Below are 21,382 nucleotides of genomic sequence, written 5' to 3'. Positions count from 1 at the left end.
GTGGCAGAAGCGACGGTGGGTGGTGGCGAGGACGGTGGAAGGGACGGAGGTGGGTGGCGGCGGTAGGTGGTGGAGGGTGGCGGCGGAGGTGGGTGACGGCAGTGGATGACGGTGGTGGTGATTGGTAGCAACGGTGGTGGGTTGTGGAGTTGTTAATGAAGGGTAAAGAGGGAATGGAATGGGAAAAAAACGGGGGGGGGGGGGGGGGTGGAATGATTTTAAGGGAATGGAATGCATTTTGGAATGGACAATTTCATTCCATCGACCAACCACACTCTTTTCTTCATTCCCTTAGAATGGTCCATTCCATTCTACCTCTCATTCTTACTTACCAAACGCTACCTAATAAAGAGAAACAAAAATAGACAAGGCTAGTGAGAGAAACCCACCGGAAAAGCAAGAAACCTTCAAAAGCATCAAAAACCGATCGATAATCAAATTGATCTCCCATGTCAATCAAACTCAATAATCTTTCAAGATCATAAAAAGATTTGTTTCCCATCCCCAATTGTACCCGACTAGCCAGAAAACAGGCATGTGACAGGCATAGATTCTAACAAATTAAGGGGCTGTTTGACAAGCTCTTAATGGTTAAGTGTTGAAACAGTAAGAGATCTGAACCATTAAGTGCTGAACCAGTAAGAGGTCTAAACCAATAAGAGCCAGTATAATGCTTAACCATTCAGAGGCACATGTCTAACCAATACAGATTAGAGGTCTTAACAACTCAGACTCAGTATAATGCTTAACCATTCAGAGACAAATGTCTGAACCATTCAGACATCTGCTCGTGAAACAAACAGTCTGAACCATATTTTATCAATTGTAAACAATTTTTTAACTTATTGATGTTTTTTATAATACCAATAATTCAATAATTCATTTACAAAATAAAAAAAAAACTTGTTACACATCTTTATGTGACTAAACACTTTTCCTAGTCAGAATTAGCAAAACCTTTTGAGTTCAAAAGCATAACTTTTGTCGAACAAATTATCCCTATAAGAGATTTTTTCCAAATACCTCAGTCGCAAAATCAAACCCATATTTTATTTAGGGGCTGTTTGGTAGCCTCTAAATGGTCATTAAGAGGCTATCTCTTAATGGAATCATTAAGAATTTTACCAATGAGAAAGTAGAAGAATAAGATATGTGATAATTTACCATTCAAAGGTTACATCTTAATCATTCAGATCTGGGATTACCTCTTATTCATTCAAAAGTTTTAAACCATTAAAAAGTAGCATCTGAATGGTTATTAAGAGGCTACCAAACAGCCCCTTACACAAATTATTAATGACAAAAACCAACCATAATCTAAATGCATTACTTTTCTTTCAACCAAAGATTTTCTAGGATTTTTCAAGATTTTAAATATAATATATAAATCAAGCTTATTTTTCAAAGCTTTGTTAACTTTAGATGTACCGATGTGTTTTCCTCACTCTTCATATAGATGGACCCTATATGTTTTCCTCATACCCTTATAATACATTTGCAAATGGAAGTTCCACGGTAACTATTGGCTCATTGCTAACTTTGGGATTTTGTGACAAGATTACATTTTTGTTATGTTTTTTTAGTTATATGGAGATTATAGTATTGGGGTGTAGATACAATAGGAAGTTTTTTTTTTGCTAGGAAGACTAGGAATTGATCTTGACCATCCATTTAGTTAATCAAAGGCTAAGATTAAATCAGAGAAATTGAAGGGAAGAAAACAGGCGCGTGAGTTTGTTTAGGGCATTCTAGTCAATCCAAACCAATAGTTTCTCTCTCCTCTAATTCCCCCTCATTTTTTAAACATTAATAACTCTTTCATACGACATTATTTTTTTATAAAAATTGCACCAAAAAAAAACGAGCGTTTTTTTATCTTTAAAACGAGTATACTATTGCTATATTTTCAAAAAAAATTAAAACCCAGTTGCGTAAAACGCAATAGAAAAACCCCCAGTTACGTAAAACGCAATGAAAAAAACCTAAAAAATGACATTTTTCTAAAACGCGATGCACCAAAAACACAAAGAAATGACTTAATTGTAAAACGCAATGGCTAGAAAACACAAAGAAATGTCTTATTTCTAAAACGCAATAGCCTAAAAACTCAAAAGAAAATGTACTTTCTAAAACGCAATGGACTAAAACACATAAAAATGTGTTTACCTAAAACGCAATGCACCAAAAACACAAACAAATGTCTTATTTCTAAAACGCAATGGCCAGAAAACACTTAAAATTTCTGTTTTCTAAAACACAATGGACTGAAAACACATAAAAAGGTGTTTTACCTAAAACGCAATGCACCAAAAACACAAAGAAATGTCTTATTTGTAAAACGCAATGGCCATAAAACACTTAAAATGTCTGTTTTCTAAAACGTAATGGACTGAAAACACATAAAAAGTGTTTTACCTAAAACGCAATGCACCAAAAACACAAAGAAATGTCTTATTTGTAAAACGCAATGGCTAGAAAACACTTAAAAATGACTCATTCTAAAACGCAATTGCCTAAAAAACAAAAGAAAGTGTTCTCTGTAAAATGCAATGGACTGAAAACACCTAAAAAAGTGTTTTACCTAAAACGCAATGCACCAAAAACACTTCAAGAATGTGTTTTTCTAAAACACAATGGCCAGAAAACACATAGAAATGTTTTAGTTCTAAAACGCAATTGAACCACGCCAATAGTTTTGTCTGTGCTGCGAATTGTCTGTGCTGTGAACTGTCTGGACCAATGCAGTTTCCAGGGGCAATTTACAGAAAATTAATTTTTCTGAGCTCAACCCCAGCCAAGGGCTCTGCCCCTTGGACCCCGCCAGGGGCTGCCGCCCCTGGGACCCCGCTACCAGGGGCGCTGCCCCCGGACCCCCGCCAAGATCGTAAAACGCAATGACTAAATCAAAAACCCAGATCGTAAAAATGAAATTAAAGAATTTCTTACATGAATCGAAGTGATTTCTTCAACAATTGACGATTTTTGAATGATTGAAACACTTATCAGCCCTCGAATCGAACGGATCGAGTGATTATCTTCAAAATCACCGGAAAAAACGACATTTTGTATGAAATTAAACTGGGTTTTCTGCAAAAAAAGCTGAAGAACACGTTGATCGGGTGTTTGAATCATTGATTGGTGATGAAAATCGCACTATAATGTAGTGATTATTGAGATAGAAAGTGAAGAAATGGTTGAAGATGGTGGGTTTTGAAGTTACTGGGTTTTGAAAAGGAAGAAGAAAGGGTTGGATTGACTAAAATACCCTTTTTCTTTATTTTAAATGTTGTCACATGTCCTAATCCTATTGCTTCCTGCACTTCCTAACCAAAATAAACTTCCTATTTGATATTTTCCCCGTAGTATTGTTGTACTTACTTTTTCAAGTATGATTATTATATACTACAAATGAGAAAAGTTAGTTTATTATATTTTAAATATTCTTCTTCTTATTCTTTTTATGATACTTTATTATTATAATTACTTTTGAGCATACTTTCTTCCATTTACAACTTTTAAAATACTTTGTTTTTAACCAGTGGCGGATCTAGAAAATCCTTATAAGGGTAACGTTTCAAAGAAAAGGGGGTAACGAAATCGTAAAAACGTCAAAAAACGTCAAATTTTTCCAAAATTTACACCAAGTCAAGATTGACGTCTTTGACTGAATATAGTTTATTTCATGTTTTTATTAGTTGTATTATGTGGAGTAAGTGTTGTTAATCAAAGGAATCGAAGTAATCGAATGTTTAATCAACGCGAACCGCTTAACGACTGTGAATAGTAGGAAGTAACAATGTGATAAAGTCAACTAATCAGTATTCAAGCTAATCGAATCATCGTCGAACTCGAAACTCGAAATATGTGACCTTGGTGTTAGTATACGTGTGTGTGTGTGCCTTATGTGTTATTTGTGCGTGTTTACTTTATGTTATGTGTGGTGCTCAATCGAATCGAAACTCGAACTCAATCGAAATCGAATCATGATAATTGGTGGAGAAGAGACAGTGCAAGATGTAGATGCTTGTATGTAGATATAGTGGTTGGGATTAAAAGTAATTTGAATAGCAAAATTCTATCGTATTCATATCGCCTTCAATCGAAATTGAAATATCAGAAATCGTTGCGCCGAACGCTCGAAACAGGCTGTTGATCGATCAGGCTCCTAGCCGATCGAACAGCCCAGCCGATCGGACGGACTGTCCGATCGAGCAGGCTGTCCGATCGGGATGCCTGGTCGATCGGCCAGCCCTTTCCTCTTTGGGAAGCCTATAAATAGCCCTGTCATTGTCATTCTTTCCACTTTTGGAAACTCTCTGACCGACCAGCTCGTGTTCTTCACCTTTTCTCAGATTTCTCTCAATCCCGGTAAGATTTCATCCTAAATCTTGTACGTTTTTTATCTATGCACACTCCTACACCTTTCTATCTTTCAAATCTTAATTTTTAACCGTGAAATCATCAAGAATCTAAGTGTTCTAGGATGATGTCATCATGGGTTCTTGAAGAACTTCATGTTTTGGCTTCAATCCGCCAAGAACCACTTGGATCTAGCCGATTTCCACATAAATAAACAAAGATATGTTATAGATCTAAACATTACACGGTGTAAAGGATTGAAAGAAGGATTTTCCAACTTTCTTTCAACTCTTTTACACTCAATGCATTCAAACCGGTAGAAACGGAGCTTGAGCCAACTCACTAATCATTCTAATAGTTGTGTGGTTCAAGAATCGGATTCTATCTACGAGGTTCACCGATTTCGGGTTAAACTATAAATTCCGTTCCGAACCGTTCACCGGCCGGACTTGGGTGATTCCTGTCCGAGCAGGGGAAACAAGTAAGAACGATGGTTCCATGGTTCAACTCGTTGTCAAAATACTTCGATATAACGTCAAACCATCAGAACAGCAAAGTGTTAGACGAACAGGCCGACCAGGTCAGGATGCTGACCGATCAGACAAGCTGTTCGAACGAACAGCCCCGCCGATCGGACATGCCAGCCGATCGGCTAACACATGGCCCCACACTTTGACAATTTCATGAAGTCTAGTATTGAAGGAAGTGTTGTTCGATCGAACTACGGTTTGGGTTGAATCATTCTTCGGATCATGAGATACTATGCTTCAACACTTAATCGATTTCCAACTCGTTCGACGTATTAGAGTTCCACCCGATCGAACATGTTGTCCGATCAGGTGACATCCTGCTGAGGACTTATTACTGAAGTACCTAACCGGTCGGTTAAGCCGGCCGATCGAACGGCCCGTTCGATCGATCGACCTAAAAGGTAAGGACCCTTCAATGTTCTCAAATACTACAACGAAAACTTCAAAATGTCAAGCCATCATACACAAACACATCCTACTCAGAGGAAGAAACAATCCACTCGAACAGCCCAACCGATCGAGCCTATTGGCTGACCGAACAGGCTGTCCGAACGGACTGTCAAACCAAACGAACAACTCGTCCGATCGAACCTACCGTTCGATCGACCAGGCTGTTCGACCCATCAACACTTGTAATCGTTTTACGCGTTACTCATTGTTATGCTATCTAACTATTTAGGCTAACCCTCCTCTCAAGCGCTCCCTTCAATCCATTAATCGTTGTGAGTATACTCGATCCCTTTTTGCTTTTAGCACTTTTGGGTGTTACATACGTTGCTTATTTAAAATCACAATCGAACACACTACTCAATTACTTTAAACGCTAATCGTTTTGCATGTATTACGTGACTAAATGAATGCTTGTTGTTATGTTTACACGTGGAATGTTGTCTACCTGCCTTAACGACGATAGTACTATAGTTTGGACTCAGCACCCGTTCACACGGGGGTTGTTAAGGACAATTACTTGCATGGATTACGGTGGTAATCATGTATTGCAAACTGCCTCGGGCAGTCAACTCGCAGTCATTGGTATCGATAGATCCATGTCGATAATTAATATGCTTCGTTTTCCTCTGTGTACGTGTTGGTTATGCGTAAACTATGTCGAACTCTATATGCTATATCAAACTTGTATGCTCACCTTTACATTTTATGTGTTGACTTTATTTTAACGTATGTGACAGGCAATTAGGATGCTTATCTGCTAGGAAGGCGAGCTTAGAATAAGCGTCTAGAGCATAGTTGTCTGTAGATCTTGCAGATCGAGTCTCTAGAAGCATTTGAACGATATTTATATTTGAATCCGAGTTGTCGGAACAAAATATTTGACTAGTTGTTATCTGTAATAATTTGTTTTACTATTTGGGATACGGTATGGGACGTATTATTTAAACTGAATAGTAATGATAGTTGTTGTGGAAACTTCTGGACAATCTGTTTCGCTCAGTGCCATGCCCCGATGATTCCGCCATCGGTTGGGGTGTGACATATTGGTATCAGAGCCATAACTATAAGGAATTAGGCTAGACACGACCTAGTCCGGGTCGCTGTCTTAGAGACCTAAACTATAGTTAGGAACCAACAGACCAAGCGTATGTGCTAAATCCTGCTATTCTTCACTATCACTGCACTCGAATTTTCAAATAGAGTCAAGCGATTTAGTCGGGATTAGGTGTGAAAACCGCAAACTCTTGACCAAATTACTTGGCCAATACTGATTTTTATCAATTTATCAATGAATTCCTTCTTACTTTCAATCACAAACGAGGAGAATTATACCAAATCAGGAGTGAAATCCATATTTTGATGAATAATCTCCTCAAATTTGTTAAAGCAAGGAAGAAGTTGCTAAGCTAGGGGCGAAACCCTAACCTTGACAACTTGTTCCGAATTCATTTATCTCACCAACGCCTTGACGGACTCCAACGACCTTAACTCGCGAGTATGACCTAGGCAATGCGTGTGGAATGCCCAAGAATCGAGGCAGAAACACAACCCCGAAAGTCAAAACGTGACGACAAGTCTAATGTGAATAGTCGAATCGCTTTGGGTAGTCAATGTCTAAATAGCCGCAGACAATCTATTTCTCGATTTTATGTGTTTCGATTCTGAACACCGCAACTGCATCACTCTGATAATTCGTCGATTTTATGTGTTTTGTATGTAATTACCTGTTTATGTGTTTGAGTTTTTTTTGGAAGATTATTCGATTTTTGCTATCATTTTGATCGACACACACAATTCGCATTGCTCTTCTATCTCAATACGCTAACAAGTCGCTTCAATTCTAGACGATATTATGCTATGATATACGCTCATGCTATACGACTATACTGTGCGACTCGGTATGCTATACGCAATCACTATACATGGACGACACGCGAACTTGAATGATAGGTTTCTGTAATCTGACTGCATCTGTGATTAAATGTGTATGTGCTTAAGTGATTCTGTGCCTTGCGTGCTTATGTGCTTCTGTGACTACGTGAATCTGTGACTATGTGCTTGTGTGTTTATGTGATACATGTTTCGACGTGCTCCTGAGCTTTAGTAAGTAGTAGACGTGTGAGGTGAGATTCGATTTTGATGTGTCTGAGACCTACGACGATGTCTGTTGCTGACCATGTCGTCATCTGGACACCGAACCCCTCTTACCCGCCAAGAAAAGAGAGACCGTCATCTTGCTGCTATCAACGCCAAGCAAGTGGCAAAAGCTGTGAGCGACGTGTATGAAAACGTCAGCAAATCTTCTGAGGAGTCGCGAACCGAGGCTCCTAAAGATGCTAACAAGACTGTTTTCAGCTTCAAACAGTTCAAGGCATGCGGACCAAAAGAATTCACCGGAGAAGATGGCCCAACGGCTATGTTTCAATGGTTCGATTCTATCGAAGTCACTTTGCGCCAAAGCGGCTGTCCTGCAAATCTCCGTACCCTAAACGCAACAGGCGTCTTCCAGTCCCGAGCCCTAGACTGGTGGACGGCCGAACGAAACAAATGCGGGAATGATGCAGCTTATGAGCAGACTTGGGAAGAGCTGAAAGCCATCATGATGGACGAATTTTGCCCTCCCCATGAACGCCAAAAGCTGGAGGACGAGTTTTGGAACATCAAGCAGAAGGACGGAGACAACGCTGCCTTGACTGCTCGCTTCAAGCAGCTTAGCATTATTTGTCCCGATCAAGTCAAGACGCCAGACATGGCCATCAAGAAGTACATTCGAGCTCTACCCGATTGTGTTGCCGATTTTGTTCACGCCGCGAAAACCTCATTGATCGAGGAAACTTACTTGCTTGCCGCCGAGATCAATGACAAGCGAGTAAAAGCTGGTTTCTGGGATAAGCCATCCAAGTCTCTGCATCAAGCTACTACTGCACCAACCACCGACACCACCACTGCTCAACCATCCAAGTCATCACGCCGCAAGAAGAAGCATAACAACAGCAGCTCCAACAACAAGAACTGTGCTGCCACTACAACTGCTACTCCTCTGCAAGCCGTACCGGCTCAGCAGCAGTCTCATCATCGACCAGCACCAGTGACCAATGCACCGCCAGCAAAGCACGCTTACACAGGTCCCCACCCGCTCTGCCCGACATGCTCATATCACCATCCGGTGGGACTTGCCTGTCGTTTCTGTGCTCATTGTAACCTATACGGTCATTTCACTGCGAATTGTCGCTATGGTCCCTGTAACACCGCAGCTCCTGCCGCCGCTCATCAAGCTCTACTCCCAGCCCCTCAAGGCCAAACCGCAGCTCAAGCACCCGCGGTCAATGCTCGAGTCTGCTTTGCATGTGGTGATCCTAACCATTTCGCAAACATGTGCCCGAACAGGGTTGTGAAACAAGAGCCCCAGCAGCAGCAGCAACAGCCTCAGCAGCAGCAACAAGCAGCCCGTGCCAGAACCTTCAACATCAACGCTCGTCAAGCGCAGGCTGACAACAACGTGGTTAATGGTACGTTCCTTGTGAATGATATTTATGCATCGTGTTTGTTTGATACTGGAGCCGATAACTGCTTTGTGTCGTTTGAATTCGAGAAGCTCCTTAGTCGTAAGCACTCTTATCTCCCCTCGTCATTCGAAGTCGAAGTCGCTACTGGAAGAACTGTCGCCGTAAATTCTATTCTTCGTGATTGTACTCTCGAGCTCAACTATCACGTCTTCCCAATCGACCTTATTCCAATGCAGCTCGGAAGTTTCGACATCATAGTAGGCATGGACTTTCTACGTGAAAACCATGCTGAAGTTGTGTGCTTCGATAAAATGATTTGATTCTCGCTCGCGAATGGTGATTTATGATGTGTGTACGGTGAAACTGCTTCAAAAGGTCTCATGCTCATGTCATGTGTCCAAGCTAGCAAGTATCTCCGCAAGGAATATAGAGCTTTCTTGGCTAACATCGTAGTAGCGGAGAAGGAAAAGAAAAAGAAGGCAGAAGCCAAAGACGTTCCAATGGTCCGTGAATTTCCTCAGGTGTTCCCTGATGATCTTCCCGGATTACCGCCAAGTCGTGATATCGACTTTCGTATCGACCTCATTCCTGGAGCTAACCCCGTTGCCAAAGCTCCTTATCGACTCGCTCCATCTGAAATGCGGGAACTCTCGAACCATCTCCAGGAACTACTTGAAAAAGGCTTTATTCGCCCGAGCACCTCTCCTTGGGGCGCGCCAGTCCTTTTCGTTAAAAAGAAGGATGGGTCGTTCAGGATGTGCATCGACTATCGGGAATTGAATAAGCTAACCATCAAGAACCGTTACCCTCTACCTCGCATCGACGATTTGTTTGATCAACTACAAGGTGCTAAGTGTTTCTCGAAGATCGTTCTACGTTCAGGCTATCATCAATTGCGCATTCAAGAGGAAGACATCCCCAAAACCGCATTTCGAACTCGTTATGGCCATTATGAATTCGTTGTCATGTCTTTTGGTTTAACCAACGCACCTGCGGTTTTCATGGATCTGATGAATCGTGTATGTAAGCCATTTCTAGACCGTTTCGTCATCGTGTTCATCGACGATGTCTTGATTTATTCCAAGTCGAAAGCCGAACACGCGCAACATCTACGTTTGGTTCTCGAGCTACTCCAGGGGAATCAACTCTATGCCAAGTTCTCCAAGTGTGAATTCTGGCTGGAGGAGGTTCAGTTTCTGGGTCACCTCGTTAATAGTCAAGGTATTCATGTCGATCCTGCGAAGATTGAAGCAGTTAAGAGCTGGATTACGCCTAAGAACCCGTCTGAAGTCCGTTCATTCCTCGGACTAGCGGGCTATTATTGACGGTTTATCGAAGGATTCTCAAAAATCGCTGTGCCGCTTACCGCCCTTACTCATAAAGACAAGCCTTTTGTTTGGGGAACTGAACAAGAGTCTGCCTTTCAAACCCTCAAGCATATGCTTTGCAATGCTTCTATTCTCACGTTGCCCGACGGAAACAACGATTTCATTGTCTATTGTGATGCTTCCAACCTTGATCTTGGTTGCGTTCTCATGTAGCGGGACAAGTTTATAGCTTACGCATCTCGTCAGCTCAAATTCCACGAGAAGAACTATACAACCCATGATCTCGAGCTAGGCGCAGTTGTTTTTGCATTGAAGATTTGGCGACACTACCTGTATGGTACCAAGTGTACGATCTTCACTGATCACAGGAGTTTACAACACATCTTTAATCAGAAAGAACTTAACATGCGTCAACGCCGATGGGTAGAACTTCTTAACGATTACGACTGTGAGATTCGTTATCACCCAGGCAAGGCAAATGTTGTTGCCGACGCGCTCAGCAGACGGAGTTATTTGCTCAGTATTCGCAATACTCAAGCCCAGCATGACCTCGAAACCCTTATCCGCGAAGCCCAACATGCTTGTTTCAATGAACGCACCTTGAAGAAGGAGAGAGTCTATCACGATGGAGCTCAGCTTATGAGCAAATCAGATGGGATCTTCTATTATCTAGACCGAATTTGGATCCCTAAGCGGACCGATTTGTGAAAGATTCTAATGGATGAAGCCCACAAATCTCGGTATTCTATTCATCCCGGTGCCGACAAAATGTATCAGGACCTTCGCTACAAGTACTGGTGGCTGGGCATGAAATGGGATATCGCACTCTATGTTGGAAGTTGCCTGACTTGTGCGAGAGTTAAGGCCGAACATCAACGACCTTCTGGCTTACTCGAACAACAGCCAATTCCGATATGGAATTGGGAGAGTATAGCTATGGATTTCATAACCAAACTTCCGCCCACGCCATCAGGTCACGACAGCATTTGGGTTATAGTTGATCGTTTGACCAAATCAGCCCACTTTTTGCCCATACGGGAAGACTACAAGGTAGAACGACTAGCCCGAATCTACACTGACGAGATCATTTGTAATCATGGTACGCCTCGCGACATCATCTCTGACCGTGATGCTCGGTTTACCTCGCGATTGTGGGAAACGTTTCAAGCAGCTCTTGGTACGTCGCTTAACTTAAGTACCGCATTCCATCCTCAAACCGATGGACAGACTGAAAGAACGATCCGTACTCTTGAAGACATGCTCCGCGCGTGTGTCATAGACTTCGGTGGTAGTTGGAACAAATACCTACCGTTAGTCGAATTCTCGTACAACAACAGCTATCATGCCAGCATACAAATGGCACCATTCGAGGCCTTATATGGAAGAAGATGTCGTTCGCCTTTTGTGTGGCACCAGATCGGTCATTCGCAACTAACTGGTCCCGAGCTACTACAAGAAACGACTGACAAAATCCTCCATATTCTAGACAACTTGTCGAAAATAGACAGAAAAGTTACACCGATAGAAGACGCAAGCCCTTTGAGTTTGACGTTGGCGACTACGTACTCCTAAAGGTATCACCTTGGAAGGGTGTGGTCAGATTCGGCAAGAAAGGGAAACTAGCGCCTCGATATGTTGGACCTTTTAAGATTCTGGAAAGAATCGGAAAAGTCGCCTACAGACTCGAACTACCGAAGGAACTTAGTAATGTCCACCCGACTTTCCACGTGTCAAACCTCCGAAAATGCCTAGCTGACCATGATTTAATCGTACCTCTCGACGACCTTCAGGTAAACGAAACGCTACACTTCGTGGAAAATCCTGTCGAAATCATGGATCGCCAAACCAAGCAACTCAGACGCTCGCGCATCCCTATCGTGAAAGTCCGATGGGAAGGCAAACGAGGCGCGTAGTTTATTTGGGAACTTGAAAGCGACATGAAGGCTAAGTACCCGCAGTTGTTTAAATGAAGATCTGAAGCGAGAAAATGACAAGATCATTCACGGTGCTATGTAGTTCTCAGCCTAATTTTGGGACGAAATTTCCTAAACAAGGGGAGGCTGTAACACCCCGAGTTTTCGAATGTCAAAGTCAAAGTCAAAGTCCAAGTCAAGATTGACTTCTTTGACTGAATTTAGTTTATTTCATGTTTTTATTAGGTGTATTATGTGGAGTAAGTGTTGTTAATAAAAGGAATCGAAGTAATCGAATGTTTAATCAACGCGAACCGCTTAACGACTGTGAATAGTAGGAAGTAACAATGCGATAAAGTCAACTAATCAGTATTCAAGCTAATCGAATCATCGTCGAACTCTAAACTCGAAATATGCGACCTTGGTGTTAGTATACGTGTATGTGTGCCTTATGTGTTATTTGTGCGTGTTTACTTTATGTTATGTGTGGTGCTCAATCAAATCGAAACTCGAACTCAATCGAACTCAATCAAAATCGAATCATGATAATTGGTGGAGAAGAGACAGTGCAAGATGTAGATGCTTGTATGTAGATATAGTAGTTGGGATTAAAAGTAATTTGAATAGCAAAATTCTATCGTATTCATATCGCCTTCAATCGTAATTGAAATATCAGAAATCGTTGCGCCGAACGCTCGAAACAGGCTGTTGATCGATCAGGCTCCTAGCCGATCGAACAGCCCAGCCGATCGGACGGACTGTCCGATCGAGCAGGCTGTCCGATCGGGATGCCTGGCCGATCGGCCAGCCCTTTCCTCTTTGGGAAGCCTATAAATAGCCCTGTCATTGTCATTCTTTCCACTTTTGGAAACTCTCTGACCGACCAGCTCGTGTTCTTCACCTTTTCTCGGATTTCTCTCAATCTCGGTAAGATTTCATCCTAAATCTTGTACGTTTTTTATCTATGCACACTCCTACACCTTTCTATCTTTCAAATCTTAACTTTTAACCGTGAAATCATCAAGAATCTAAGTGTTCTAGGATGATGTCATCATGGGTTCTTGAAGAACTTCATGTTTTGGCTTCAATCCGCCAAGAACCACTTGGATCTAGCCGATTTCCACATAAATAAACAAAGATCTGTTATAAATATAAACGTTACACGGTGTAAAGGATTGAAAGAAGGATTTTCCAACTTTCTTTCAACTCTTTTACACTCAATGCCTTCAAACCAGTAGAAACGGAGCTTGAGCCAACTCACTAATCATTCAAATAGTTGTGTGGTTCAAGAATCGGATTCTATCTACGAGGTTCACTGATTTCGGGTTAAACTATAAACTCCGTTCTGAACCGTTCACCGGCCGGACTTGGGCGATTCCTGTCCGAGCAGGGGAAACAAGTAAGAACGAAGGTTCCATGGTTCAAATCGTTGTCAAAATACTTCAATATAACTTCAAACCATCAGAACAGCCAAGTGTTAGACGAACAGGCCGACCAGGTCAGGATGCTGAACGATCGGACAGGCCGTTCGAACGAACAGCCCAGCAGATCGGACATGCCAGCCGATCGACCAGGCCAGTCGATCGGCTAACACATGGCCCCACACTTTGACAATTTCATGAAGTCTAGTATTGAATAAGGTGCTGTTCGATCGAACTACGGCTTGGGTTGAATCACTCTTCGGATCATGAGATACTATGCTTCAACACTTAATCGATTTCCAACTCGTTCGACGTATTGGAGTGCCACCCGATCGAACATGCTGTCCGATCAGGTGACATCCTGCTGAGGACTTATTACTGAAGTACCTACCGTTCGATCGACCAGGCTGTTCGACCCATCAACACTTGTAATCGTTTTACGCGTTACTCATTGTTATGCTATCTAACTATTTAGGCTAACCCTACTCTCAAGCGCTCCCTTCAATCCATTAATCGCTGTGAGTATACTCGATCCCTTTTTGCTTTTAGCACTTTTGGGTGTTACATACGTTGCTTATCTAAAATCACAATCGAACACACTACTCAATTACTTTAAACGCTAACCGTTTTGCATGTATTACGTGACTAAATGAATGCTTGTTGTTATGTTTACACGTGGAATGCTGCCTACCTGTCTTAACGACGATAGTACTATAGTTTGGACTCAGCACCCGTTCACACGGGGGTTGTTAAGGACAATTATTTGCATGGATTACGGTGGTAATCATGTATTGCGAGCTGCCTCAGGCAGTCAACCCGCAGTCATCAGTATCGATAGATCTATGTCGATAATTAACATGCTTCGTTTTCCTCTGTGTACGTGCTGGTTATGCGTAAACTATTTCGAACTCTATATGCTATATCAAACTTGTATGCTCACCTTTACATTTTATGTGTTGACTTTATTTTAACGTATGTGACATGCAATTAGGATGCTTATCTGCTAGGAAGGCGAGCTTAGAATAAGCGTCTAGAGCATAGTTGTCTGTAGATCTTGCAGATCGAGTCTCTAGAAGCATTTGAACGATATTTATATTTAAATCTGAGTTGTCGGAACATAATATTTGACTAGTTGTTATCTGTAATAATTTGTTTTACTATTTGGGATATGGTATGGGACGTATTATTTAAACTGAATAGTAATGATAGTTGTTGTGGAAACTTCTGGACAATCTGTTTCGCTCAGTGCCATGCCCCGATGATTCCGCCATCGGTTGGGGTGTGACAATACCTCTCTCTCTTTCTCTTCTCTGTTAACTGGTATCCCCATCGCAAATCCCATTAAAATTGCTCACCAATTATACCCCCATCGAAAACCACATCAAAATTACTGACCACAATCAAGAAACCCACAATCAAGATTGAATTTTTATGTTTCCAAGATGAAGATAGTGGTTGTAGAATCAAAACCCATAAAGGAGAATTTAAATAAGATGATGAAAGATTTGAAGATAAAAGAAAAGTCTTAAGCAATGCAGAGCAAAAAAGCAAGAACTCAAACGTTCTTTTAGATCGCCATCACCGGCCACCTACACCATCTCCGGCACCGACATGTCAAGGTGGTTTGCTAGTCTGGCGACGTGTTTAGAGGCAACCCTTCACCGCTCCGACACCACATGTCAAGGTGGTTTGTTGTTGTTTGGGTTTTAGTCCGGTGGATGGTTGTGGTGACATGTGGATGGTGGTGACGGTGGTTGTGTTGGTGACCGGTGGGAGTAGGTGAGGGTGGAAGGGAAGTTAGAGAGAGATATATAATTGAGATAGAGAGAGAGAATTATGTGTGTATATATGTACAGATGTATAATTTTTTTTAAACATAATTCATGTATTTATTATGTTTTTTTATAATTATTTATTTTAATATTTAAGGTAAAATGACCAAAATACCCTCACGTGGTGTCCAATTGGTCAGACTTAACTATGCAAATTAACTGAGTTAGGGTAAAAAGAGATAACGTGCAATGGTTTGTAAACATAAAATACGTTTTCTTTAATTATTGAAGACAAAAGATACAGTTTGCAATCTAACGTTAACATAAATAACAACAATTTTTGTAATTTACTTTTGTTTCTATACTTCTACTCTTGACCCTTGAGTTCCGGCGTTTTCAAAACTTGGGTTCGAACCACCGCCGAAAAGAAATTTGAATTTCATTTCCAACCCAAAACTCCACAAAACACACACACACCTACAGAGACACAGCAGCAACGTATAATGGAGAAACCAACAACCACCACCTTGAAGCTGATAATAGAAAAAGGCCCTAGCGCAGGCGAAACCCTAGAATACTCATCAACCTCAATAATCAAAATCGGACGTGTAGCTACCGGAAACACATTCGCAATCAAGGATTCTGGAATCTCATCCAAACACTTATGCATCCAATTCGACAACCAGTTGAGCAAATGGACACTTTGCGATCTCGATTCGTCCAACGACACCGTTTTGAACGGCCAAATGCTTAAGCCGTACACTCCTTCTGCTCTAAACGACGGCGACCGGATTAAGATCGGTGAGTTGACCTCAATTGTTGTGAATATGCAAGCCGAATCGGTGGTTCCACCGAGACGGAAGACTAGGAGGCAAGGAAAATGTAGAACTCAATCTCAATCGGATGATGGTGGCGAAAATGGAAAATTAGGGTTAGGGTTTGATGGGGAAAAGAGGGGAAAGAAGCGGTTAAGAAGCGGAATTTGTGTAGTAGTGTTAAGAAAGATATGGATTTAAGTGTTAAAAAGGAAGCTGTGAGTTTTGTTGTTCCTGCATTGAGTGAGGATGTACCGGAGAATGTGGATGTTTCGCTTCAGGTAGAAGAACCTAAGAAGACGCGAGGGAGGAGGAAGAAGACGGTGGATGCTGATTTGGATAAAAAAAAGGCTGCAGATGTTGTTGTTGGTCCAGTATTCGGTAGAATGACCCGAGCAAGGGGAAAAGGGTTGTTGTTGGAGAATGTAGAAACCGGTGGTCTGGAGAAGAATGTCGATGGATCTTTACAAGTTGCTGAGGTAAAATACAATGGTTTGGGGGAGAATTTGGGAGCGAACGATGAATCTGCTCAAGAAAATGTGGCGGAGAATCAAGAAAGTTGTGATGGAAAGGGGGTCGTGGCTGATGGAAGTTCGTTGAAGGGAAAGGGAGTGGTAGAGGAGTCATATAAGTCATTTAACCTACCCACTTATCTTCCCTCTATTAAAACCCTAAACCCCCATTTCGACCACTCTTTTTCAACCTGTCGCTAATACTCCCTCCCCCTCTCTATCTCTCCTCTGTTAACCGGTATCCTGATCGCAAATCCCATCAAAATTGCTCACCAATTATACCCCCATCGAAAACCTCATCAAAATTCCTGACCATAATCAAGAAACCCATAATCAAGATTGAATTTTTATGTTTCCTAGATGAAGATAGTGGTTGTAGAATCAAACCCCATAAAGGAGAATTTAAATAAGATGATGAAAGATTTGAAGATAAAAGAAAAGTCTTGAGAAACGCAGAGCAAAAAAGCAAGAACTCAAACGTTCTTTTAAATCGCCATCACCGGCCACCTACACCAATTCCGGCACTGACATGTTAAGGTGGCTTGCTAGTCTAGCGACGTGTTTAGAGGCAACCCTTCACCGCTCCGACACCACATGTCAAGGTGGTTTGTTGTTGCTTGGGTTTTAGTCTGGCGGATGGTTGTGGTGACATGTGGATGGTGGTTGTGGTGGTGGCCGGTGGGAGTGGAAGGGAAGTTAGAGAGAGATATATAATTAAGAAATAGAGAGAGAATTATGTGTGTATATATGTACAAATCTATAATCTTTTTTAAACATAATTAATGTATTTATTATTTTTTTATGATTATTTCTCTTAATATTTAAGGTAAAATTACTAAAATACCATCATGTGGGGTCCAATTAGTCAGACTTAACTATGAAAATTAACTGAGTTAGGGTCAAAAGACATAACGTGCAATGGTTTGTAAACATAAAATACGTTTTTTGTAGTTATATATATATATATATATATATATATATATATATATATATAACAACTTGTGAAAGTTCTTGTGAACAGTGGTGTTCTTTGTTTTGTTTTTTTTTCTTTTATGTTTTTTTTAATTGGTATTAATTTTTTTAATAGCGGCGCTCTTTGCTTTTTCTTTCTTTTTTAGTTTATTGGTTTTAGTGGTTTTTGTTTTTATAATTGGTATTATCGAAACCGGTTTTGATATTCGCTTTTATTGATTTTCGTTTTATAGTTTCCGATGAGTAGAGCCGGTAACGACCAAGGTCACATCGCGTAGCATGGGGGGGGGGGGACGATCAAATTCCTGCCGCGTAGCGCAGTTAGAATTCTATTTTGTTTTTTAATTGGTATTATCGGAACATATATTGATATTCGCTTTTATGGTTTTTCAATGAGTCGAGCCGATAACGACCAAAGTCACGTCGCATAACACAAGGGATAAGCAATCATACTCTTATCGCGTAGCACAGGGGAAAACCCCATATTGATCTTTGCTTTTATGGTTTTCGATGAGTCGAGTCGATAACGACCAAAGTCACACCACGCAGTACGGGGAAAACGATTAAACTCTCGCCGCATAACGCCGGGGAAAAACCGTTTTTGTAATTGATATTATCATAACCAGTATCGATATTCGCTTTTATGGTTTAGCGCGAGAAAAAATGTTCAAACTCCAAGCGTGTCGCACGGGAGGAAAAACCTATTTTTTAGTTGGTATTACTGGAACCATAATCGATATTCGTTTTTTTTTTGTTTTCGACGAGTTGAGCAATAACGACCAAAGTCACATTGCGTAGTACGGGTAAACGATCAAATTCCCGCCATATAGCGCTGAGGAAAAAAAGCTACTTAAGTACAAAAAAAAAATAGTTTGCAAATTATGATTTTTGTAATTTACTTTTGTTTCTATACTTTTAGACCATGTGTAGTGGGGCGTTTTTTTTAAAAAAAATTCAAAAATAACGCCCGATAACGCCCCGCCTACCATTACGGTAGGCGTTATGGGGCGTTTTTTTTGGAAAATTTGGTTGCAGGCGTTTTATTTAAAACGCTGGTTTGGAGTTTGACTAGCAACATGGCCCTGACAACTTTTTGAATAATGCCAATGAAGTTTAACTAAACCAATCAAATTTTCCCACATGTCTGACAACTTTTGACTTATGCCCAATATTTCGTGTGTCTTCAACTTGCATGTGCATGTTTTAAATTAAAAAAAAAAAATTGGTAAATGATTGAATGGGGCATTATGGGGCATTATACCCACTACACCACTTTTGCTATAATGCCTCCTTACTGACTAGGACACCACGTATAATGCCCCATGGTGGGGGCATTATAACCTTCTATCACTACACATGGTCTTATTCTTGACCCTTGAGTTCAGGCGTTTTCAAAACTTGGGTCCGAACCACCGCCCAAACGAAATTTGAATTTCATTTTAAACCCAAAACTCCACAACACACACACACACACACCGCCCAAACGAAATTTGAATTTCATTTTAAACCCAAAACTCCACAACACACACACAGCGTATCAAATGGCGAAACCAACAACAACCTTGAAGCTGATAATAGAAAAAGGCCCTAGAGCAGGCGAAACCCTAGAATACTCATCAACCTCAATAATCAAAATCGGCCGTGTAGCTACCGGGAACACATTCGCAATCAAGGATTCTGGAATCTCATCCAAACACTTATGCATCCAATTCGACAACCAGTTGAGCAAATGGACACTTTGCGATCTCGATTCATCCAACGGCACCGTTTTGAACGGCCAAATGCTTAAGCCGTACACTCCTTCTGCTCTAAACGACGGCGACCGGATTAAGATCGGTGAGTTGACCTCAATTGTTGTGAATATGCAAGCCGAATCGGTGGTTCCACCGAGACGGAACACTAGGAGGCAAGGAAAATGTAGAACTCAATCTCAATCGGATGATGGTGGCGAAAATGGAAAATTAGGGTTAGGGTTTGATGGGGAAAAAGAGGGGAAAGAAGCGGTTAAGAAGCGGAATTTGCGTAGTAGTGTTAAGAAAGATATGGATTTAAGTGTTAAAAAGGAAGCTGTGAGTTTTGTTGTTCCTGCATTGAGTGAGGATGTACCGGAGAATGTGGATGTTTTGGTTCAGGTAGATGAACCTAAGAAGACGCGAGGGAGGAGGAAGAAGACGGTGGATGCTGATTTGGATAAAAGAAAGGCTGCAGATGTTGTTGTTGGTCCAGTAGTCGGTAGAATGACCCGAGCAAGGAGAAAAGGGTTGTTGTTGGAGAACGCAGAAACCGGTGGTTTGGAGAAGAATGTTGACAGATCTTTACAAGTTGATGAGGTAAAAGACAGTGGTTTAGGTGAGAACTTGGGCGCGAACGATGAATCTGCTCAAGAAAATGTGGCGGAGAATCAAGAATGTTGTGACGGAAAGGGGGTCGTGGCTGATGGAAGTTCGTTAAAGGGAAAGGGAGTGGTAGAGGAGTCAGAGTGTATGAAAGATGGTTGTGATAATGATCGGTGGAAAGATTTGGAGAAGATGACGTTAGGGGACTTTTTTGATTACTTAGAAGTGCAACTACCGAAAGAGATATATGACAAGTCAGAGAAAATCATCGCGGCTTTGGAAGAGAAGGCGCGTAAATGCCATGAGTTTCGGCTTCAAAGAAATGAATCTGGAAAGGGTAAACTAGTTACAGAGTAGACTGAAGAGAATTTGACTAACTTTCAGATGTATCTGTTAGCAATGGGCAACCTTTCTTTCTTTTGTTCAACGCTGGCGTACTTTTGGTTAACCGAGTTCAAATCCACCAACAGGCGAAGCTGTTTGAGTGTCCCACAGCCTAAATCTCGCCGCGTTTAAAGGTCTTTTAGTACCGGTTTTCATGTATTTACTTGAAGATTAAACCTTGAGCAACTAGTTAGGTTTATGAAAAATTAGTTTGGATTGTGGTATATGTTGAAATTAATGTATTAGAACTTTAGCACTTATTTTCTGTGATATTCAGTGTACTGCTAGGGAGTACCAATGATATAAGTTCATTTACTTTGAGGTTGTTTTAGGTAATTATTTCGTCTTTTATGTAGTGGTCATCTTTCTCGTAGTTGCCTAAAAGATAATGGAAGGTTGAAGTTGAATTGTGTTGTGTTGTAGGTGATATCTACTTGACTTCTGTGTATAGTTGATAGTTCACCTATAGAATAAAGTTTATGTTAATTATTGCTATTATTAAGTTGATTTTATGGTCTTGATAATGCTATGTCTATATATAACCGTAACATTTTTGGGAAAGAACCAAGGATATCTTAAATTTGGTCTCATTTACATTAGAAAGATAGATGATATATCTGATGCATGGCATCCGTTAGTCGTGCTTTGGACTGTGTACGTGTGATGAGCAGTACTAGACAGGAAGGGGGCGAGTCAGCAGAAGACCGACAAGTTCATGTCTTTACAAAGACATTATTTGGAGAAATAAAGAACACATGTGAATGTGACTTAATCTGATGAGCTTCTGTATTTGAAGTTCTTATCACTGCTAGTATTCTGTAGCTTTCAATCTTTACAATTAACGTGAATCCTTGTGTTCATAACTTTATGACTTTTGTGATTTCCAAACTACGATCGTAGTTATTAATGGCGCGAGGCGCACTCAAGGCGATTTGTTGGGCCCGGGGCTTTATTTGCGCCCACCTGGGCGCTCGCTTTAGTAACTATGACTACGATAACTTCAATTATTGTGTAATCATAGTTGTTAATGGCGAATAGCGACAAATAGAGATAAGGTACCTATATGCGACATAGCGAATAACGA

General features: G+C 41.1%; 1 protein-coding gene across 1 annotated transcript; it reads left to right on the top strand.

The window, feature by feature from the left end:
• Positions 1-15,752: 15,752 nt before the first annotated feature.
• Positions 15,753-20,708, top strand: LOC110876271. Its single transcript, XM_022124449.2, has 3 exons — positions 15,753-16,265; positions 16,307-16,708; positions 18,964-20,708. The coding sequence occupies exons 1-3, from the start codon at positions 15,783-15,785 to the stop codon at positions 20,269-20,271; spliced, it is 2,193 nt and encodes a 730-aa protein (XP_021980141.1). The 5' UTR covers positions 15,753-15,782; the 3' UTR covers positions 20,272-20,708.
• The last annotated feature ends 674 nt before the right edge of the window (positions 20,709-21,382 follow it).

Source organism: Helianthus annuus, chromosome 9, assembly GCF_002127325.2.
Source record: "Helianthus annuus cultivar XRQ/B chromosome 9, HanXRQr2.0-SUNRISE, whole genome shotgun sequence".
Lineage (NCBI taxonomy): Eukaryota > Viridiplantae > Streptophyta > Magnoliopsida > Asterales > Asteraceae > Helianthus > Helianthus annuus.
The sequence above is the reverse complement of the archived record's forward strand: the minus strand, read 5'-3'. Positions and strand labels throughout refer to the sequence as shown.